The sequence below is a fragment of the Dermacentor andersoni genome, chromosome 3 (assembly GCF_023375885.2).
Source record: "Dermacentor andersoni chromosome 3, qqDerAnde1_hic_scaffold, whole genome shotgun sequence".
Classification (NCBI taxonomy): domain Eukaryota; kingdom Metazoa; phylum Arthropoda; class Arachnida; order Ixodida; family Ixodidae; genus Dermacentor; species Dermacentor andersoni.
The window spans coordinates 89,181,421-89,204,759 of record NC_092816.1 but is presented as its reverse complement, the minus strand read 5'-3'; the positions used below and the strand labels follow the sequence as shown (position 1 = coordinate 89,204,759).

At 48.2% G+C, this 23,339-nt stretch overlaps 1 protein-coding gene across 1 annotated transcript; it reads right to left on the bottom strand.

Moving 5' to 3' along the window:
- Positions 1-1,918: 1,918 nt before the first annotated feature.
- Positions 1,919-17,872, bottom strand: LOC126541296 (uncharacterized). Its single transcript, XM_050188022.3, has 5 exons — positions 17,412-17,872; positions 15,586-16,289; positions 9,036-9,281; positions 8,353-8,771; positions 1,919-2,878 (listed from the first exon to the last, which is right to left on the bottom strand). Exons 1-5 carry the CDS (start codon positions 17,870-17,872, stop codon positions 2,675-2,677), a joined length of 2,034 nt encoding a protein of 677 aa, XP_050043979.1. The 3' UTR covers positions 1,919-2,674.
- Between the last annotated feature and the right edge of the window lie 5,467 nt (positions 17,873-23,339).

The following is a 23,339-nucleotide window of genomic DNA, read 5'->3' as shown; positions in this document are numbered from 1 at the left end:
AGCCACTCGGCATCGCCCCTTGCAGGAGCAGTGATCTCTGTCACGCACAGTGGCACCACGGACTGACCTCAGTAGCTGACGTCGGGAACAAGCGTAGCCTTCCCCACCTTGCGGCACCCTGCCACCCACCTCTCGGAAGCGCAGATGAAATCGCCCGCGCGGCTGCGGATGCCGTGGCCGCTGGCAACTCAGCGCATGCGCAGGCCGTTTATCTTCCCCTCCTCCTCCACGTTCCTCCTCGCGCTCTCTTCTTTCATCTCCCACTGCGTTCCGCGTTCGCTTTCATCTTTCGCTGTGCTCGTTCGCTCGGTTGCGAGGTACGACGCTGAGGCACGCTCAGGCACGCTGACGCTTCGGCCCGAGCAGGCGCCCACAATATTGATGGCGAGTTCGTGCGACAACTTCTCAAGGCGGCGTCGCCACTGTTATTTAGTTTCTTTCTTTCTTGCTTACCAAGCCTCCTTTCACGTTAAGAATGACTTTTATTTTTCTGTGATAGAAAGGGCGATGCTCCGCTGCAGGTAAACTTATTAGTGAACCCCATGTGGTCAAAATTAATCCGAGACCTTCCACTATGGCGTATGCCCAATAACCCGATGATCAGTTTAGGGACGGTGAATCCCATTACCTAATTTCTTAGCTATACTTTTCCCGCGCCATTGGGGTTCGGGGATAGGGAGAGGAGTGTCACGCAGCGATATAGCAACAAGGCTGAGAAGGGGAGCGCCAATGAAGGGCGCGGTGCGTGCGAGTGAAAATGGTCGCCAAGCAGCTATTGCCCGGTGAACAGAAGGATCGAGTCGCAGATGGTCGGTGATAAACCGGCCGCGGTAATCCGGCAAGAACCCTTCACCGATGCAGCTGTCAGTCATTCCAAAGCAATAGACGAAGTATCTGCAATTTTTTTTTTTGTGTGTGATCTGTCGCGTGGTGTGGCTGGTCTTTGTGCTATAACGGGTGGTGCGGCGGCGGGACAAGAAGTATGGAAAATTAAAGGAATCGTTATAAGGATACAACCCCAATGGAACATTCTTTTTTTCTGTTGCAAATGTAACACATTTGCAACCTTATTAAACGGACACTAAACAGAATCGCCAAATCAGTGTAGATTAATAATGTATCCTTCGAAAGCTCTTGTTCCATTTATTTCGCGGTAAGAGCTCTTTAATATAGAAAACGCAAATGTAGGTCATTACTCATTCCTTGGATTTCGTGCCAAAATTGCAGCGCTGGCATGTCATGTGATGCGACGTCATGGATTTCAAAGCACTTTATTGTGCTTTGGTCGTTGTGGCTCAAGGTGTTTGAAACTTGCCAACTTCATACTTTCGCTATGTTAGAGTACAATGTAGTCCAACTTTACTGATGAAAGAAAAATAGCTAGGTCCATGCCACCCGTCCCATGTTTGCGTCTTTTCTGGCTTATACAATGCTTACCCTCACAGTAAAGGTGGCTTTCTTTTTTTTCTATTGTATTGTATTGTATTGTACTAATACCGCTCAAATTATTGTATTTATTATAAGTATCCCTTTACAGGCCTCGCAGAAAGCTGGAGCTGAAAGGAAACGATGCGTAGTGTTCCCCCGCAGCACACCTCGTGCTGCAGAGCAGCCGAACCACAAAGAGCTAGTGGGTAATTCGCCTAATGCCCAAGTTAAGCGTTATCCGTACCATAATTACGTGATACCGTTGTGCGAATACTGAAACGTATACGTGTGGCTTCGAAGAGCTACGTGTACACATGGCGCTCCTATTTAGGCAACATTCTGCGCCTGTACAAAATCGCAGCTATTGTTTGAGATCGTTAAGCGAGTTGTCCAGGATACCGAAGAGACGAACACGTACGCGCAAGAGACATATGCATGGTCGCGACACTTACGGCATACCGACTCAATAATGTTAAGGTGCAAGGCCCGATATGTAGAATTGCGCGTTGACACTGTGCATTGTGTCATTCTTCGAAAGAGTGCGACCGCGTCTGTACACGTAGGAAAGAGCCGGTGCAACAGGTTTTAAGCCCGATTTATTGCCCAGCGCCGCACATCGAGAAATACCCGAGAAATAACTAAAACAGTCTTCGTTGACGACAGTTCATGCCTTGCGTGCCCACCCGCCAAGCTGATATAAAAAGTTTGCTTACAGCGTGTTTTCGTGGCTAACCGTTTTGTATTTTCTTTTTTTTCTCCAATGCCGTTAAGTGGTGAACGTATATATAGTGTGGTGCTAGAGGCCCTATTTGGAATTTTGTCGCCTTTCGTCTGCAGCGTCACGAAAGTCATATATTGTGAACCTGTATTCATGTATACTAAATCTGCAATCATGCATTGTCACTCACGTATTGCTAACAAAGAAATATGTCGTGATGCGTTTATTATCTGTAGCAGTGCCTTTGTGACGACAGTGCAAGCGGTGATTCGCATATCATCGATCCGCCGAGTAAAGTCATCACTCCATTGTGCAATTCGAGAACAGCATATTTGTCCACTTATCTTCATCGACGCCTATGTATATTACCTTTAAGTCCCAAGATCTAGATGTCTTATTTTCTTGCATGCAGCCGATATGGGACACGCCTTGTGATGCAGTCCTTCCCCTCCCCCACACCACTCGCACACTGGAATCACCGCGCTTATCTGAATCCCTTTAACCTAGCTGCACAGACTGCCCAGCGTTTTAACAGATCGCACGCCGTCCGACGGGGTATAGAGACCCGAGCGAGTCCTTGAAACGGTGCAAGCTGAACGCGTTCTGCAGCGAGGGATAGCCGCTGCCGGTCCGAACCACGGCGCCGGCAGCACCGGTCGGTTTAGGAACTTGCACGAGGAAGGCATCCTCCAGCATGTGGAAGTCGTAGTCCTCGAGGCACATCGCGTATCCCTGCAGAGGGAGATATGTTTACACTGGGAAGCGTATTTGGTGAAGCGTCAGGAGCTTGATGTGCATGGGCAAGTTGGTCTAACATACTTGAAGAAAAACAGCGCTACGAAGACGCGGACTAAAAGAAGAACATGCACGACGGACAGGCGCTAACTTCCAACTAACTTTTGTTCCAACTAAGTTATTTCCGACTAAATGAAACTTAGTTGGAAGTTAGCGCCTGTCCGTCGTACATGTTCTCCTTTTAGTCCGCGTATTCGTAGCCCTGTTTTTCTTCAAGTTGGTGAAGCATATTTGTAGATCGAATCGATCAACCAGAAGTGCTTGCTTAAGAAAACGAAAAAAAAGAAAACGTATTTTTTTATTTGTTTATTTGTTTATTGACAAAACAACGCTCAAGAGCGGTTTGTCTTGGTGCCAAGGCAAAAGGCGGCATTAAAAGCCACCTGACTAGGCCTTTGACACCAGACAGCACGCGCAGCACACAACATGAGCGCAACATGCTTCAAAACACACTGCATAATATCAAACACATACAAATAAAAATGCATGTACAGAGTATCAAACACGATAAATCAAGATAACGAAGAATGACAGAATTAGTCGTCAACACATTCATCATCAACAAGACACATGATTTACGAAACTGAGCTGATTTGAAAATAATGAAACGATTTAAAATACGATCAGCAATATTGTGAAAAATACAAATAATACTTCCAAGAAACATAGTAGTCTCCTTACCTCCCAAAGATATCCGCAAATTGCCATGCAGACGTTGCTATGACTACAGCCCAATAGAGAAGCCCCAAAGGTGAGGATAATCTGAGAATTTGGAGGAATGCTTTATTGTACGAACAAAATTTCTAAATACGTTTTTTTCTCTGGCTTGAAAATCAAACAAGTCAACAAAAAACGAAAATTCGTGGTCTCGCCCGAAGAATAAAGCAGCGATAGCGATAGCAAAAGTACTACACAGCTACGCGAAGTAAGTTTCGTACTTTTATAGGCCGTCTATAAATTGCAGTAAACATTCGCTTACTAATTAGATTATCAAGCATGGTGTCACGTGCGCAGCGGCATACACGAACAGGTAACACTCGATGACCGCGAACACTCGATGACCGCGAACACTCGCTGTCTCAGCGCTGGCGGGCGAACAGAGGCGCGCGAACGCTTCTGCTGCCACTCCCTACAAGCCATCTCCGAAACTTAAGATTACGCGACCTTCAGCACAAGGAGCACGCGGAGATAGCGCACGTGTAGCCACCAGCCACCTCGGCTCTCTGTCTTCGCGCCCGCCGGAGATAGGGTGCGAGCTGCGCACAGTGAGGCTAGAATTGGAGACGCACTCTCACCTGTCCCTTTTAGCACGCGCGCTATCACGGTACCACGCGTGCTCAGCTCCCTGTCGCGCATAGTGGAGTCTATTAGGCCACATCCTCCCTCTTTCTCTATCATCTTTCACTTCCCACTCCCTCTCCCCTGACGACGCTTCGCCGTGCTTTCTCACGGGTTGCACAATCAAGCGTTCTTCCGTTCTTTAGATCACAATCGTCATTCCTCCACTACTTGCTCACCCCTCCTGCGTGCCTTACGACACCCGCACCACCGATGGGTTCAGTTACTCGCACGAGGAAGGGGTCCTCCGGCATGTGGAACAAGTCGTAGTTCTCGAAGCACGTTGCGCATCCCTGCAGCGGGAGACATCCTAATTATGCCGTAAAACTGCAGTAAAAAAATATGGGTAGAAACTTCCCATCTGGGGAGTCGTCATAGTGCATAGCATTTGACGTAATAGTTCTGCGAAAACCCGTAGGGTGGAGAGAAGTAATTACCTCAGAGGGTAGAGCGACTGCCCCGGAAAGGCGGTGGTCCCGGGTTCGAGTCCCGGACCAGGACGAATTTTTCTTCAACTGCGAGGCTTTTCTTTCGAGGAATCCGAATGAGTTTTCTTTGTAGCAATTGCTACGAACGGGTGGGTGTCTGATTTTCCTTTTATTAAGTGCATAGCATTCTTCGCAATCATTTGCTTCATCATCAGCCTATTTTATGTCCACTGCAGGACGAAGGCCTCTCCCTGCGATCTCCAATTAACCCTGTCCTGCGCCAACCGATTCCAACTAGCGCCTGCGAATTTCTTAATTTCATCACCCCACCTAGTCTTCTGCCGCCCTCGACTGCGCTTTCCTTCTCTTGGCACCCATTTTGTAACCCTAATAGTCCACCGGTTATCCAACCTACGCATTACATAACCTGCTTAGCTCAATTTCTTTCTCTTAATGTCCATTAGAATATCGGCTATACCTGTTTGCTCTCTGATCCACACCGCCCTCTTCCTATCTCTTAACGTTACGCCTAACATTCTTCGTTCTATCGCTCTTTGCGCAGTCCTTAACTCGTTTTCGAGCTTCTTTGTCTCCAAGTTTCTGCCCCATGTGTCAGCACCGGTATAATGCATTGATTGTACACCTTTCTTTTTAATGATAATGGTAAGCTTCCAGTCAGGATCTGACAATGTCTGCCGAATGGTCTCCAACGCATTTTTATTCTTCTGTAAATTTTCTTCTCATGATCAGGGTCCCTTGTGAGTAATTGACCTGAGTAAACGTACTCCTTCACAGACTCTAGAGGCTGACTGGCGATCCTGAACTCTTGTTCTCTTGCCCAGCTATTGATCATTATCTTTGTCATCTGCATATTAATCTTCAACCCCACTCTCATAATTTCTCTGTTCAGGTCCTCAATCATTTGTTGTAACTCGTCCCCAGTGTTGCTGAACAGAACAATGTTATCTGCAAATCTAAGGTTGCGGAGATATTCGCCGTTGATCCTTACTCCTAAACCTTCCCAGTTTAATAGCTTGAATACTTCTTCCAAGCATGCGGTGAATAGCATTTGAGACATTGTGTCTGCTTGTCTGACCCTTTTCTTTATAGGTGTCGTCCTACTTCTGGAGAATTAAGGCAGCTGTGGAATCTATGTAGATACTTTCCAAGATATTTACGTAAGCGTCCTGTACTCCTTGCTTACGTAATGCCTCAATGACTGCTGGTATCTCGACTGAATCAAATGCCTTTTCGTAATCTATGAAAGCCATATACAGAGGCTGATTGTACTTTGCGTATTTCTCGATTACCTGATTGATGACATGGATGTGATCCATTGTAGAGTATCCCTTCCTGAAACCTGCCTATTCCCTTGATTGACTAAAGTCCAGTGTTGCTCTTATTCTATTGGAGATAATCTTGGTGAATATTTTATATATATATTATTTTATATTATATTACTATATAAGATCATTACTTATGAAGCCTATACTCTATCCTTGAAACCAAGATTGTCGTATTTTAAGAGATAAGCAACTCCAAAGAATATCTCGCACAATATATATGACGATCTCCCCAGTAAGCTCGTTTTACCATCAACTTCGTGTTTCATAAATGAAAGAAATATTGTAGTGTTTTTCTACGCACAAGCGTAACTGGTCAGCTCGTGAAATCGGCGGTGTCTGTTTGAAGTCGCGAAGCAAGCGAACGACGAAGGCGCCTGGAGATGAAGAGAATTGTGCGCCGGGTGAAGTACGAAGGAACGCGCTGAGCGCGCAGTAATATAACGTCAGCTAGAGGAATGTGTAGGTAACGTTGAGCGAAGTGGGGATGGAGAAATGAGGCGAAGCATCACGGAGGAGGAGGGTCGGTGGAGGCGCGCTGGGTTGACCTCCTCTTACTAGAGGTTTTAGAGTGATATCTCTATTACTCCAGGTACTAACCCAGAAAACGCCTGGTTCCGTAAATCTGACCTTCAAGCTCAGCCAAGGTCAAACTGGAACTTAGCCTGCTGCTACCGGCGGCTCCTGCGTACGCCGCGTGGGCGCCCATATATTGAAAACGATTTGTGATATGTACAAAGTGCGCTGAGTGTTGGTAGCTTCGTATATGCGCTGTGCTTTAGACGCTTCGTTTGCGTTGAAGCGAGACGCAGCATGAAGCTCAATTCGCTCGCTACTGCTGCCGCGCCGAGCAGCATGTGTGTGTTGTATTGTGGTGCAATTGTACATACGGTAGTTGCTGACGGCGCCGAGCAGCGTATATAGCACATGTTCTTTCCGAAAGCAAGTAAAACCGTGCTGTCGCTCGACAAACTTTATTTAACTGCGTTCAACCACGGCATTTTTTTTTCGATGCATACGTACTGGGTTTGTCTCGTGATAACAGCGTCCTCGCGCGCCGTTCGCTGTGTGTGCGAGTAAAAGCGTACGACGGTGAGCCGACGATGGCGGTTCAATCGCGTGCGCAAGGGGAAGAAGCGCGCTGTGTGCCGTGGTGCGCATGGTACTGGAGAAGGGGAGGGAAAGGATCATTGTAGTTCTGCCGCGTGCGGTTGCGCGGGATTTATCTTGAAAGCGACCTGCTTTGGAGGCCCAGTCCAGGTGGTCCGATGGGTCGTAGCTTTGCGTACGCTGTATTCTCACCGCTCAGTTTGCATTGAAGCCATAGACAGCACGAAGATCACTTCGCTCGCTGCTGCTGCCGCGATTCCTCACGCCAGCGTTTTAAGGACAAGTGTCCTCGGTCATCTAGTGTGAAGTATTCATGCATGTTTGCCTGTGCGCGCTGTCACCATACTAGGTAATTTAGATAGTAAGCGAATGTTTACACAACGTGGCGTTCTACTCTGGTGGCTTCTGCGTATGCGGGGCCGCGCGAGTCCTGTATTTAATACGATCTGCGATTCGGGCAGTGTAGGCGTCTAGGCGCACAGAGTGCCGATAGCGTCGGGTGCGCTATAGCACTCATACGCTTTCGTGTCACCCGTGTTCACGAAGTGAAACGTCACTGTAATTTTTTCTCGTATAATTTGCCCGCCGACGCGCTCTTCTGCGTTCCAACGCGGCTTTTTCAGAAGCTTCTCCCTGTCGTTGCTTGGATTTCCGCGCGTTCCTTCGAGCGCAAGTTCTTGCCTGAATTCTAAATGCACCTCGGTAAGGACAAATAAAAACGCGCTAAGCGCCTAAACACGCTCGCTTGTCCGCAAGAAATTCGTAAAGGTGTTCTATGCCGTGTTATAATCTCAAGGTCGCGTAGTCTCCGACTACGCGACCTTGAGGTTGGTGGCGCGTTGAAGCGAGAGGCAGCACAAAGCCATGGCTCCTCTCTGCGTGCGCTCTTCATCACGCCAGCGTTCTGATACCGAGTGTTCGCGATCATCGAATTAAGTCTGCTTATGTTTATCGGTGCACTCGACACCATTATCTTTAATTTAATGGCTAAGAACATGTTTACTGCAATTTATGCGGCCCATAAAACTACGAACGTTACTTCGTGTAGTTGTCGAATACTTTGCTATCGCTTTCAATGCTTCACCTTTCGGGTAAGCCTTCGACCTTTTGATTATATGATGTACGCACTTCTATGCCAAAGACGAGTCACATACGTCACAAAGAAAGCGCTCCTCAGGGTAGCCTGCCTCACCTGAGACACCCTCTCGTGGCCCCCTTCCCACGTCAGGCTTTCGCCGTAGGTAGGGTCGTCCCTGGTGCCCAGGAACACGGGCTCCCACAACAAGACACCTCTGTCGCGCTTGACTGTCGTCTGGACTCTCAGGCGCTTCCCTTTTACGCTGGCCGGACCGGCGTTCCACGGCTCGGCAGAGGCATTCATCACGGCCGAGTAGAAGGGACTCCACAACAGCGCGCCTCCGTGCGACGAGTCGTTGCACGGCACCACCGTTCGGGACTTGAGCGCATCCTGCAGCTCGCGCATGCTCCGAGGCGGTCGCTGTTGCACCTGAGGGTCACCGGCCCGCGCCGTCATCGCGAATACGGGTAGCACGTACACTTCTTGGCCGTCGCTTCGGAGGGAGTGCAGGCGTCGCTCTTCCGCCACGAGATCTGCGCACGCGCCAGGGAAGTGATTGGGAATATTTTTACAAGAGTGGCGAAGACCCAAATTGACGAGGAAATTTTTTTCAAGTACTGATGTCCTAGGACTTAAGGGGTCTAAACGGAAACAAGGGACAATTATTATAATGTACGCAAGATTAGTAAGAAAGGATTTGGAGGATTGTCGTCCGTCCATCTATTCACGCGTCCACCCATTCATACGCAGAGTCCTCGATTTGTTAGTTCATTCAGTCCCATTAAGTCTATACTCACTCAGGAAACGTGGCACTATACCCGTGCTTGGGTAGAGCCGCACGTTTTGCACGAGGACGTAATGTGTTGGAGCCAGTCTTCGAGCCACGTTGCGCAGAACATTGATTGGGTACGGTATTCTTTGCCGCCGCCGAAAACTGGAGACGCCTTCCTGCGCGGGCACAGAGGAGCACGGGCGATTTCCGCTGACGTTCTTGGAGTACGACGAGTGCGACGTTCCTGGCGTGAGTGACGCAGGAGTGTGCTCTGCGTCGTGGATATAGACGTTCCATTTAGCCTTAGGAGTCAAGAGACGAAGAACGCAACTCGCAGCAAAGGCACTTCTCGCTGATTAGTACTATACTAGAATAGCTTCCTACGAAAAGTTTTACAGGGAACTCTGGCGCTATAGTTTCTGGGAAAGCTGTGAGCATGGTGGATCAGCCAGTATGGGAAAGATGTGCATAATAGTACACATGGATTTGCCTAAGCTTCGTCCTTCTGGCATCAAGTAGATTTGAGACTCTGCACTTAATGATTTGCTACAAAATATTGGACTACGAATGCAACAGCTGTCGCAGCACCGACATGGGCCGGAGATCTTCAAGCTCCAAACTCATCTAAGTCGTACGTAAGCGTCGTAACTCTTCGTCGCCGATCCGCGTTGGTTTCAAGGGTAGAGTATAGGCTTCATAAGTAATGATTTCAAAGAATGCTACGCACTATATGACGCTTCCACAGTGGGGACTTTCTGCCCTAACTTTTTTACTGCGGTTTTACAGTATAAAAATTTCGGCAGAGACGCAAGACTGCCTACGTGTGGGAATGCGAAAGCATTAAAATCCGTTTGGTGAAATGCTTTTTTCCGAGCTTTCCTTGTCCGCGCAAAATCACGCCTGCGTTCTAACCGCGCCTCGGTAAGACCAAATCAAACCGCGCCAAGCGTCCCAACGCGCTCGCTTGCCCGCGAGGAGTTCATAACTCGAAGGACCACTCAGCGTCGTTCGGTTGGGCAATAATGTCTTTTTATTTCATGCACTCACACTTATGACGCGGCACCACCTCGTCCCCATTGGCTGCCTCGTCACGGGCCGAATGACGCATGCACTAGGCCGCACCCTTAGTCAGCCAGGGGCGCTATAACGTAAAACTATTCCAAACTTTTCTATTCCAATTCTGCTATCAGCCCTCCACGATTGGTCGAAAACATTTTTCAACCACCCCCCACTTCACCTGTCTGTCACGCGACGTCACGAAAACCGCGATACCTCCCCATCTGATATGATCTGTGCACACTGATTATGCAAGATTTGACAGAAAAAAGAAAAACAGTTATTTCTGATTCGACCCCTTTTCGCCATTAGGCCTCGGCTATTGGTAAAATGTTTTCGGGCTGCACCCGCTTCACCTGCCTGTCACGCGACGTCACAAAACCGCAAGAATTCACCACGTCAAAATGACGTGTACGCGATAAAGATGCATTAATATGCCGAACAAAACTGAATTTTTCTTCGGAATAGCCGCAGGCTGCCCCGTTTCGAAAGGAACAAAAGATGGCTGCCGTCGATCGCTCAGACGCTGGCTACTCGCACCTGCCGGAGAGCGTGGATATATTTGCGTATAATAAAACTTCTTGCGTGGCCGTGTAACGTTTTCGAGCACTTTCGGCACGTTTACTCCCTCATTCTGCCAACTCTTCTTTGCTGAGGGTCCGTTTTAGCGTCATTCTTGAGCTTCCGTTGCATGCCGCCGCGATTTTCGACCAGCCACCGCAAGCTAAGTAAGGGAAAGTCGACCAATCGTAGACGCCGGCACCACCCTCTTCATACTGTTATCGACTTTCAGTGCAGTGGCTCGGCCCCATCGAATCCCTCTCCACTTGAGCGTTCTCCTCGCCTCTTGTCAGCGAATTAGATACGACAAGCCGCTCAGTGTAGGCAGTGTTATTCGTTTTTCAAGCAAAGAAAAGTGACCTCCTATGAACGAGGAGAGCGTTTGATTGGTCTGTTCAGACAACCCTGCGGGTGACCGCCCGGTGCTTGCGTTGGTGGTTACGCAAATTTGACGTCAGGAGATCGGAATAGAAACATATTGGAATAGTTTTACGTTATAGGGCCCCAGATGACTGCGAAGTGACGTGTGCAATGACGCACGGACTTATCACACCCTTTAGTCAGCCAGAAAAGCAAGGTACGGCTACCTACTCGGCGCCTTGCACCATGACCTTGCCGTCGAAGTGTGCAGCGTCTTAACTGCGCTACCAAGCCAGACAGCGTGAATATAGGACACGTTGAAGGAGGCCATCCTTGAGCGCACGGCGATTTCCGAACGGAAGCGGCTGCAAGTGCTGCTATCGTCAACTGAGCTTGGTGGTCGCCGTCCGTCGCAACTCCTCAGGCAGATGGAAGCAGTTCTCGGCACTCGGGTGTCATGTTTCGACTACAGCTACTAAAGGAACTGTTATCCGGTTCCTACCACCCACGATTTAGATGGTTTTGGCAACAGCATCGCAGCTGAATCTGTCCGCGCTGGCCACCCTCGCCGGCAAGGTAGGTTAAATAGCGCCGTCGCAGCTATCTGTAGCCGCTGCAAGTTTCGAGGCGCACACTTCTTCCCCCCTTGCAGCGGCATTGCCCGCCAAACGATTTTCCATTTCGAAACCTATACCTCGCCAAAGCGGGATGACATCGCCGATATTCGCGCCGACAGTCAGCGACTCACTTCGAAGACAGGGGACGCTTGGGCGCGATGAGTACTCCGGCAGATGGATTGAGTCGCGTCGAAGGTGGGAAGGCTGCACTGGTGACGCAAGAACAGCTTTCATCAGCACAGATCGGCAACGAAAAATTACATAGCTTACATACGACTTCAACGAGTTTGCAGGTTGAAGGTCTCACCTTACCTCGCACTACCGTAACCGTGACGTACGACACGCCGATCGGCTCACCAAGACCTTTTGTACCGCTTTATACTCCGACGACAGATATTCGAACATTTTCGTTTTTTTCCCACCCCGGTATCAAAGCATCGCAGAAACTCGTCGCCGAACGCTAAGTGTGGCCTGGCATGAACGTTGACCTGCAAAATTGGACAAAGTCATGTTTGTCTTGCCAGAGAAATAAAATGCAGCGTCACACGAGAAGGCCACTTTAAAATTCCTACTGCCAAGCGACCGTTTCCTCAAAGTGCATATAGATATCGTCGGGCCACTCCTTCCCTCTAAAGGGTACCGCTACCTCCTCACGTTCGTCGACAGGTTCACCAGGCGACCAGAAGAAGCACACTAATCAGTGATATCACAGCTGAAACCATCGCTAAAGTTTTTGTTAACGCTTGGTGTCGCGATTTGGAGTTCTCGAGGAAGTGGTTACTGACCAAGCCAGACAGTTTGAATCTGCATTCTTTCAACATCTTTCACGTCTATTAGGAATCCACCATCAGCAGCCTACCATCCACAAGCAAATGATCTGGTGGAGCGTTTTCACAGGCAGTTGGAAGCGGCGCTAATTGCCCATGGTGGTGGAGCACTGGATTGACACCTTACCGCTAGTACTCCTGAGTATACGAAGTGCCTTTAAAGACCTTCAGTGTGCTGCAGCCTAGCTCGTTTATGGAACTTCAATACAACTGCCTGCTGAGTTTATCTACCAAAGGCTTAACCAGGAAATCAAGCTGGAGAGTCCATCTTATCTGAAACGCCTACAAGAAGTTTTCAAGGCAATCGGTCCAGTGGCGCCGTGGTACAAATCAAAGCACAATCTTTTCCTCTTCGAGGGCTTACAAACTGCCACTCAAGTTTTTGTTCGGACAGACTCAGTTAGCAATTATCTTCGACTGCCATACATTGGCCCACAGTTGGTGATCGAGCGACAAGACAAACACTTCACAATTCACGTGGCTGCCGGAGAAGAGAAAGTGTCAATAGACAGGCTCAAGGGCCGCTTTTTGTCCATACTTCCGCAGGACGGTGCGATCATTCCTGTTTACAGCATCAACCCTGCAGTCTGTTCGAAGCCATCTAGATCAAAAAGAAAACGTTCACGTTGGTCTTCTGATCAAGACATCGTCCATACGGCGAGGGGTGAGGGCCCTGTCGCAGCGCCGACGCGCCGGTGCACTGACGACGAAGCCCGCGAAGACGCGAGCGGAGCGAGCGCTTGGACACGTTGGAAAAATAAAGTATTTGGTTCTTGCATTTCGACGTGGCAGCATCTTCTTCCGGCATCGACACACACCAATTCACCCGCCGTGGTTGCTTAGTGACTATAGTGTTCGGCTGCTAAGCACGACGACGCGGGATCGAATCCCGGCCACGGCGGCCGCATTTCGATGGGGGCTAAATGCGAAAACAGCCGTGTACTTAGAGTTAGGTGCACGTTAAAGAGCCCCAGATGGTGTAAATTTCCAGAGACTTTCACTACGGCGTGCCTGATAATCAGAAAGTGGTTTTGGCACGTAAAACCCCATAATTTAATTTTATTTAATTAACACAGCAATATACAATGACTATGAATGGGCGTAGAAACTTGGTGCCTTACCGTGTTTAGAAGTCTACGACTGCTTTCTACTTTAGAAAAATAGAGCGTAAAAAAAGAAAAATAACACTCGAACCTCTGAAGCCATCAGGACGAAGGTCAGACAAATCCATGTATACTAAACGTCGTTACGAGAGCTTATTTCTCGCTTCTGCGCCCCACCTAAAGTGTGCCCAGAGAGAAGTGTGTGGACTTTTTACTGTGGAATCTTGTCTCTATGGGGACTTTTTGCTGGGGAACCTTACTTCTCTTGCGCACCAAAAGGGGCAATTGCTTAAATAATAAGGAGGACGACGCCCGCTTTGCTTCGTCGGCTGCTTAGAGCTTGTAATGGCGAAGCGCCAGTTTCTTGTCGTCAGCGGTTGGACGAAACATAAGGTTTGCCGCTTCACAGTGTGTCTTCGGCGATCAACCAGAGGCACGGTCATCGGCGACGGGAGGAGCACGTGCCAGATGGGCACCCTGTGCGTATGCGCCGGCGTAGCCATGAACAAGAACTACGGCACAACGCGCGATCGAATACTTACCACTAAACGAATTCGCACTAACAACGTGTCATTATTCATTGGTCTGCGGTCGCTAAAACGCAATCTACCTAAATCCCCTCCCTCTCACATCGCTCGTGCTGGAAGGAGCCCTCCGTGTCAGGCCTGATGTTGTCATAAATAACCATCGAAACGAGTTATGGATGAGGTGTTCACTGAAGCAGCTTTCGATCCCCTTTCGCGCTTACGTGAGAACACTCGGCGTCATTTATAGCGCCCCCGCTCCGCAGACTACGCGTGGCCTCCGGAAAGCATGGCGCGCCGGTGCATGCGTAGGCTGAGAAACACGTCATGCAGCCACCGGACTAACACGGGACTCCTCCCTCGCGCTTCTTTCTGGACACGCTGCGCCATCTAGTGGCACTGCTGAGAAGTCCGTGCGTGGTCTCCGAGATGCGAAGCGTGGTACCCCGGTGCCTGCGATCGCTGAGAATTGTTCCCTAGTTTACCGCTCGCTAGGCAACACTTCAATGCGCGTATACTCATCCGCCAAAGTTGGCTAGAGGTTCACCGAAGAGCGGCACATACCCAGTGCATTAGTAGCGCTGCCTGCAAAAGCGCAGGTTAGCTGTCGTTGAGGCGACCTTGTAACGTGGGTGCCATTCCGCCCAGCATCCGAGAAATTTAAGGGATCTTTTTTTCTGCCATTGTAGAGCGGTGCACTCCCAGTGGCACATACCTAGTTATCCAAGCCGATGTCGAAGACGTTCATTGAAGAGCAGCACCCACCTACTGACACATGCACCGTAACCCAAGTTGGCATCAAAGGAGTCAATTGAAGGTCGTTCAGATACCATGTCAGAACGTTATGAGCCTTTCTTTCTCGCGTTTGCCTGACCATTGTGCGCATGCATGAATTGCGCCAAATGAATCTCGCTCGTTTGCGAGAAACGAAGTCTCATAACGTCCTTCCCATGGTATCTGAACGATCGCAGCGCCGGAGTTCCCTCTGGTGATTTTTGTAGGAAACTTATGACTATTAGTGTTCGCTTGAGAAATCGACACCTACTCTAATATATTCGAGTATATGCCAAGAGTACTTAGTTACAAATACTTAGTTCGCTCAGCAGTCGCCGTGGTTTGTACTACAATATAGAACACACCGAGCTGATCCCTGAGCTAAGTATCTGTAACCAAGTGCGCTTGGCATTTATCCCAATGTATTAGAATAGACATACGTTTTCTTACTAAATAACAAAAAATGCGGGTCTGGTCTCGTATTCCCATTACAAAAAAAAAAAAAAAAGAAAAAGAACGTTCTTATACGCTAGGATTGTTGGTAAGCGAGAATTCCAGCCAAGCATGGTGCTACGCATATTATTGACGATGACGGCGGGCCAATGGCAAAGAGCATTTATGAACGAAATGCTTTGTCAAATCGACCCCTGATTTTTTCTTTTTTCAGGTTTCCTTCTAGCGTTTTTAGTATTATAACGCTGTAAGCTGGCCATACGTCCAGATCTCGAAAGAAGGCATATATCTTTACGACACCTCGATCGTAGACGAGATGCCACGTCACGGATCTCCTCACGCACGCATTGCGACCGCAGCGGCGCAGGAAGTCGATCCAGGCGAGGGCCCTGCCCGTGTCGGTGCCGGGCGCGAACACGGCCACGGACAGCGGTCCCTGCCAGCGGTCGCACAGCTCCGCGACGTGCCGCAGGAACCCGTACGTCGCGTGCGTGACCAGCGTGACGTTCTCGGCGTAAGCCGGTGGGCAGTCGTCGCCCGCGACGAAGTTTTCGTGCACGACGAAGTCGACGCCGCTCTCGGCTGCGTAGCTGCAGCGCATTTTCCGCCGGCGTTCCCAGCAGGCGTGGCGCCGGTCGCGCTCCTCGACGCAAGAGGGGCGCGTCGCAGCGCGTGTGTGGTCGTCCGCCAAGACTTTGGACGGGGAATCGACGAGCGGCCGTCGGATTCGTTGGACTTGCGGTTCCGCTGGGTTTGTAGGCGGCAGGTGATGCGGTTCGCGGTAGGGGTCGCCCAGTTTGGCCAGCCTCCGCAGTGCTGCCGCACGCCGGTTGTAGTGTTGGACGGCGTTGATCGCGGCCAGGCCGATGACGAACAGCAGCGCGACGGCTACGCGCCGTCTTTTGAGTCTCTTCAGCGAGACCGAGAGCGCGAAGGCGAAGAACATTGCCGCGAGCACTGCGAGCACGCTGGCTGCTCTTTGTGACGATGATGATGCTCCTCGACTACAGCACGTGCGATGAGCAAATTTAGTGGCTCTTCGAGCCAGCGCGCTTGGCATCGCTGAGTGTCACTTCGGCGGCGTGGTGCTAGACGGCAAGACGAAGTGCCGTTCAGTATTGACGACAAAGACGACCTATGAACCCATAGGGATAGATGTGATTCTCGGCATTCTGAGTTTTAGAAACGGTTACACTTTTATTACGAAAATATGCTTATGTACAATAACATCCGCCATCAAAAATATACGCGCTGTAATCCCATGAACACGCCTGTTTGTTTTGAGCCAATACAAGCAAGGAACACATCCAAGATGCACAGGGTTCAGATGGCGGAATACGTCGAAAATGAACGTATCAAGCTTTTTTTTTTAGCCGCACTGATGTCGCGAAGGCGCTCACAATATTTTAAATCACGAAAAAGCGGTCTTATATTTAGTGCTGAAAGTGGAAGTCGGATGCTTATAAGCATTTATTTGTTTATTCCTGACGCATTGCTATCGATGCTATACGCAATTCAAGGCAGCGAAGCCAGCTCCTCGAACACACTTACTGGCAAGTACACTTCACAGCAACTGTTACTAAACGTTTCCGTCTGACAGCCTGCGAGTGACGCTAACGGCGAAATGCACTAGTTCCAAGTGTCACTAAATTTGCCCTTCTTACTGTGGTATTAGAACGGGGGACAGGAATCGCTTGCTTGCTCCTGCACACTATTAGCACTTACCCACTACCAGAGGCGTGTTGACATTTTACTGCCGCAGGCATAGTCAACTTAATGCGTCCGTCTACACTCTAGAAACATAGCATATAGCCAGCATATTGCGAAAGTCAAATGTCGCCTTTTTGAACATTATTACATTTTGTCGGAAAAACAGCACACAGTCTTCTGGGTACCATTTGGTTATTCCGTGAACAATAAGCCATATAAAGGATCGTGTGACTAAAAATGAAAAGAGAACCCAGTTTGCGCATAAGATAAATTCTTTATAGATCTTGAAACAACGAAACAATATAGACATATAATACGCGTCTTCGGCAGAAGTAATAATATCGAGAAACGTGCCGGACAGGCGAATGGGGGTATAAAACACTATCAATGAGAAACATCAACATCATAGGTCAAACGTTGCAAACTCGTGCGTTTTGTCAAAAACCACGTGCCACGACAAGTTCGCGCTCACGCACGGGTCGTCACAGTGGCGTAGGAAGGCGATCTTGTCCAGCGCCACCGCGTAGGCGGTTCCCGGCGCGTACACGGCCACCGAGACGGGCCCTTGCCATCGGGAGCACAGCACCGGAACGTGCTGCAGGAACTCGTGAGTCGCCTGCGTCGTGAGGGTGACGCTCTCGTCAAACGGCACCGAAAGGTCGGAGAGTACGAAGTCCTTTTGCGCTATGTACTTCGGCGGCATGTTTTTGCTTGGCGACGAGATGATCTTCCTGCCGTCGGCAGTGTCACTGTTGATACGATCGAGATTCGCTGCATTCGGTGCGCGGCTGGCTGTTCGCTTCGACTGTCGGGGCTTCGTGATCAGGAGTTGAGGCTTGGCGACACTTTGCGCATTTTTGATGGGCTTTGGTGGCATCGTGGCTCAAATGTCCGCAATATTTCGTTGCGAGCGATTGGCGGCAACAAGCGCACGGGGTTTCACGTCCGTTCGAGGTGTCTGTAAATAGGCCACATTAGACAGCATGAACAGGACGTTCGCGGTGAGGAAGGCACAATATGCGACGCGGAGCTTGGTCTTGCTGCAGTTTGATATCGCTGCACGCATTCGAAGAGCAGTGGTAACAGGTTTTTGAGGGAAAAAAGTCGACGAACCTTACCCGGTTACAGAAGACAGTTTGTACAAAGACCTTCGATTCAGGTGTGGCCCGCGCTGCGTCAGAGGACTCTCGTTCAGGGAAACGTAGAGGCTCATCGGTAAATACCGATACTCTGATTATTCCGTGTTCATCGCTGAATATTGGATGTGTTTGTTTACTAGCTAAGGCGCAAGATGCTCGTTGTGTCTCCCAGATAGCAAAAGTCGAGCCCTGCGACAAAGAGGAAGAAGAACCTGTCGCACCATACGTCTCTCACCCACTATATGAAGGATTGACAATAAGCAAGCAAATAATTCAAATGACAACAGCCGTTTAAACACAGTGTCATGGTGCAATAATTGATTCGCATGGTTAATTAAGATTGGTCTCTCTGCAGGGCTCATTTCAGAACCAGGCGCTCTCGTCCGCCGATTACGTTTCTCCTACTCAGTGTTGTCCTGTCAGAGAGGAAGGGCCAGCACGAAGGCTTTCCGAAAATTAAAATAAATATGTACTTCATGTCTTAGTTCCGATACACATGTTCTCATCACAAGAAGGAAAGTATTCTTGCTAGACATCATATACTTACTCGTGGCCGAGCACACCCAGAGTAAGGGGCTGTACGGGGATTAGGTGCCGAAAAATGATATGCAGGTCAGTGGGAACTTTTTTTTCTTCTAGGCTGTAGAGGAGAGTTTTTGGATGGAAAACGGCCCCTCGCAGGCATGCGCAGCATAATTTTTTTTCAAGTGGTTCAACAAAACCCATGCAGACAAATAAACGCAGATTGAACACGCCAGTTGGTTGGAATAGAGAAGGAAATGCTTCGCAGTTGAGCAAACCGTTTGTGGCTAACTCTTGACATCGAGACTTCAAGGGAAACAGGATCGGCCAAGTCACTGCCAAGTGGGCGAGGGAAGCGCAAAATAAAGACGAGATCGCCGACGACACTGTGCGGCGATCAGGTCTCCCTCTCAGTCAGGACCGCGGGCAGCATTCTAGCGCGATACACACGCACTGGAGATGTCCCAGTGCTCTCACCTCATATGATGACGCTCGCCAACATCTTCCCGTCCATGCCTTACAGTTGCGAGAGGAGAGCTGGGCAGCACCGCTCGAAAACCTGCGTCAGACTCTGTGGCTGCTCCTGATGTGCCACGTCTGCCACATCCAAGGGACGATGGCACCCACTGCCATTTCGCCACCAGGGAGCGCCAGGTCCACGAAGAAAGACGGCTCGGACCATATTCGTCTTATTATAATGATGATGCTCATCTGCTATGGCACGAACCCACAAAAGGGAACTTACTAAGAATCGGGTGGCCAAAGTACACAAAGGAGAAATAGATATTCTTATGTTAAAGAACTCTTTGAAAACAGTGAATCGGCGACATGAGAAAACATGAGACATGAAAGAACATGACACATGAGAGAACAACAGCCATGAAAGACCGCATACTGCGTCATGACGTCACAACATAGCGGAGACGAAACCGAAAGTGGCTGTAGAAAAGGCGTCGTATTAAGTCGAAAGCCTTAGATGGCTCATGAGTAAAAATATTCGATGTCCTGCGTTAGGGCATTAAAATTCCTGATCCTGGCGATGTAATGGGTGGACTGGAGGCGCGAGAAGTAATCTAAATAAAATGAATCATCACAAGATAAGATCCCAGGTTAAGTTTTTTGTTTCGCATAAACCATCGCATTGTCCATTTTGCTGTAATTGAGAGGTGGTAATTTAGAAAACGAAAATTAATATCACTTGCATTCTTTGAACGTCGTGTCGAAACCCCAGTGCCGGCACGTCAATGTGAACCGTTGAATGTGATGGCACGTATTTCAAAGCATTTTATCATGTATAGTTGATCTCTTGTGGCTGAAAGTTAAGGGCTTGAAATTTCTTAAATTCAGTCTTTCACTGAGTTAGGATACAATTTCTTCCACCAACGCCGTTACAAATTGCCCGGACCGGGACACGCACCGTCAAACTCCATGACGTCACGGACGAACTACTGCGGCAACTGGCAGGTGATGTAGCCACCCGTAATTCGTAGTCTTTTCTGGCTAATATACCAAGCTTGCTCTCATAGTTAGTGTGGTTTTAATGCAATTAGCACTATTAGCCTACTTCAGCAACTTCCTTTCTTTCATTCTTAATTTCTTTCTTCCTTCTTTCCATCCGTCCGTCCGTCCGTCCGTCCATCCATCCATCGATCCATCCATCGATCCATCCATCCGTCCATCCATCCATCCATCCATCCATCCATCCATCCATCCATCCATCCATCCATCCATCCATCCATCCATCCATCCATCCATCCATCCATCCATCCATCCATCCATCCATCCCTCTTTACTCCACTGTTCCCAGTGAACCAAGTTATGTACTAGCTGCTGACGTCTGATCTACTAAATAACGTAGGACACTGGGTATGTGCCACATGGTATGTTGCCCTAGCAGACGACTTATCCTCCAAAGTTACATAACATAAACACAGTAATTAAGATCGCTACCAATAGTGAGTTTCTCTTCACAAATTACAGAGGCACCAGCACTTTAATTCTAATCGTAATAACGCAGATAATTATCAGCAAAGGATGATTTCTCTCGAATTTTTTTGACATTGTACACGAATAAGGTACTAAAGTAGCTCAAATGACATTTCTTTTTAGTTCCTTTGACGGCTGAAGCGTTTGAAGAAAAGCTCGACCGGAAAGGAAGCCTTGCGTAGTGTTCTTTCGCATAACACCTTGTGCTGCAGAGCTGCCGAACTACAAGGAGCAAGTGAGAATTCGCCTACTGCGCTATGCAAGCTTTATCCAATATCATAATTACCGCGACCAATTAAGCGTAAATATTCGAGCACAGTGTTTCTTTGATGAGCTAAGTGTACGACGGGCGCTCCTACTTACGTAATATTCTGTGTCTGTGTAAAATCGCAGCTATTGTTTGAAATCGTTAAGTAAATTCTGTGTGCCATATACAAGAGACGGACACGGACGTGCACGATACATGGTGTATGGTCACGCAACATATGCTAGACCAAAGCATCAGTACTATAGCGCGAAGCCTGCCACGTAGAATTGCGCGTTGTCAGCGCGCATCGTGCCATTGTACAAAATATTGCAACCGCGCCTTTACATGTCAGGCAGAGACGGTACAACGGGTATTAAACCCGATTTATTGTCCAGGGCCACACGTAGAAAATACCTGAGAAAATACTCAGGACCACAGTTTGGAAACATCGCCTTTGTTGACAGTTCATGCCTTGATTGCCCACCCGCCAAGTCGATACAGAAAGTGTGCTTACAGCTGTTTACTGTTGCGAACCTTTTTGTACTGTTGTTTCTTTCTTTTTCTCCAATGCCGTTGTGCGGGGAGTGTAGACCCCCCTTTGTGCAGAGCAGTTCACTCTAGAGGAGTGAGATGGCGCTACCGGTGCCGCGCTGCGCGTTGCCTCAGGCCATGCCTCAGGCGAAGACGTCCAAAGGCGCTCGAATGCGAAACCATTACCGCTTCTACCCTTCTACTGTGATATCAGATGTCGGAAACGTCACTGGTTATCACTGACGCGCTGCTCTCCATTCATTCTGCAAAACTTGCAGCGGTATAGGGACAACGTGTGCTGTAGTTGGCGGCAAGAACAGTGAATGACATATAGAACAATGGTATGAATCAGTGTAGCCAAGGTCATGGAGCACTGCTAAACAAACACTGCCCATGTTGCTCGAAAAAGATTTGCACGTGCACCAAGGTTGCATCGCTAACCTCCAGTGAAAGCACTTCAACCACGTAACTTCGGTTAGAGTGAGTATCATTCATTACACAATGGCAAAGAGAGTATTGGCCTCTTATTTATTTATTTATTTATTTATTTATTTATTTATTTATTTATTTATTTATTTATTTATTTATTTATTAGAAAAGAAGAACACCTAAAAACGTCGCCCCTGAAAGGGAACTCGCGGACTTTCAGTGCATGTTCGCGTGCCATCGACTATAAGTAGGCGGCTTAATATATCTTTCTCTCTCAATCCATGTTTTTGAACAATAAACTGCGTGAAAATTTTTCAACCTGAGATTTTTTCGTCGGTCTTTTAATGCTTGTCACGACAATTTAATTTTACTTCGTCATACTTAATTTTCTACTATAGTTATTAAGAACAAACCTAGCAGCCCTATCCTGTGCTCTTTCAAGCTGTTCCGTGAGATCAGCCGTGTACGGATCCCAACAGATACAACCGTAATCAAGTAAAGTACCAACATAAGTGAAATACAATTGCTCTTTTAATTTATCCGGTAATTGACTAAAATTATGGCGCAGGAATCCCAGTGAACCTATTGCCTTATTCTTAATATGTGTAATGTGCCTGTTCCATCTTAAGTCTAACGTCATTTAAATTCCTGAATACTTGTATTCGTCAACCTTTTTTACTGCCACATTACTCAAGGTATAAGGTACGTGACTGAAATGCGCGCTTCCTTGAAAAACTGACGTGAACACATTTTTGAACATTAAGTTACATTTCCCATGTATTGCAGGGTGTTGCTGTAATGTCTAAATCAGTCTGTAATTATGAAACGTCGCTTGCGCTATCTCTGATTCTATATATGAAACAGTCATCCGCAAAAATTCTAAATTAAGATGTAAGATCACTTTCAATATCATTATTAAAGAGTAAAAAGAAATGGGGCCCCAATAACGGATCCCTGAGGAATTGAATGGTATGCCTTCAAGTGGCACAATAGTGACTTTCCCTTGGGATTAGTATTTTAACTTTGAAAAAAGTGTTAAATGAACCATCGATTAGGGACGCTGTAGGGGCTATTACTACCAATTTTGATATGCTTTTCTTTTTCGTCACGCAATGCAAATGCAAAATTTATTTTTTCAACCATGCGCTTCAATCGACTCGTCTCTGTAGTCACATATATCCGTCAGGGAAGCGTCAGACATCCCTTCCGCTGGCAGCCTTCGTCGACAGCACATGCAAAGCGTCACGTCGGCGCTCATCGCTTCTTGTGCTGACACTGTAGGCGCTCAAAAATTGTTTATTTACTAACACTGATTTGAAAGCCGAACTACAGTGATTTTTCCTCGTTGGACTTGTTTAGCCCAGGCGGGCCGATAGCTTGTTTAGATGGACTCGGCGGGTACGTTAGCAGTTTAGGACTAACCTTCAGTGGAAGGGAACGATCTCGGTGCGGGTATACCTGGTGAATGCTGAAATGTGTGTTGTTGAACG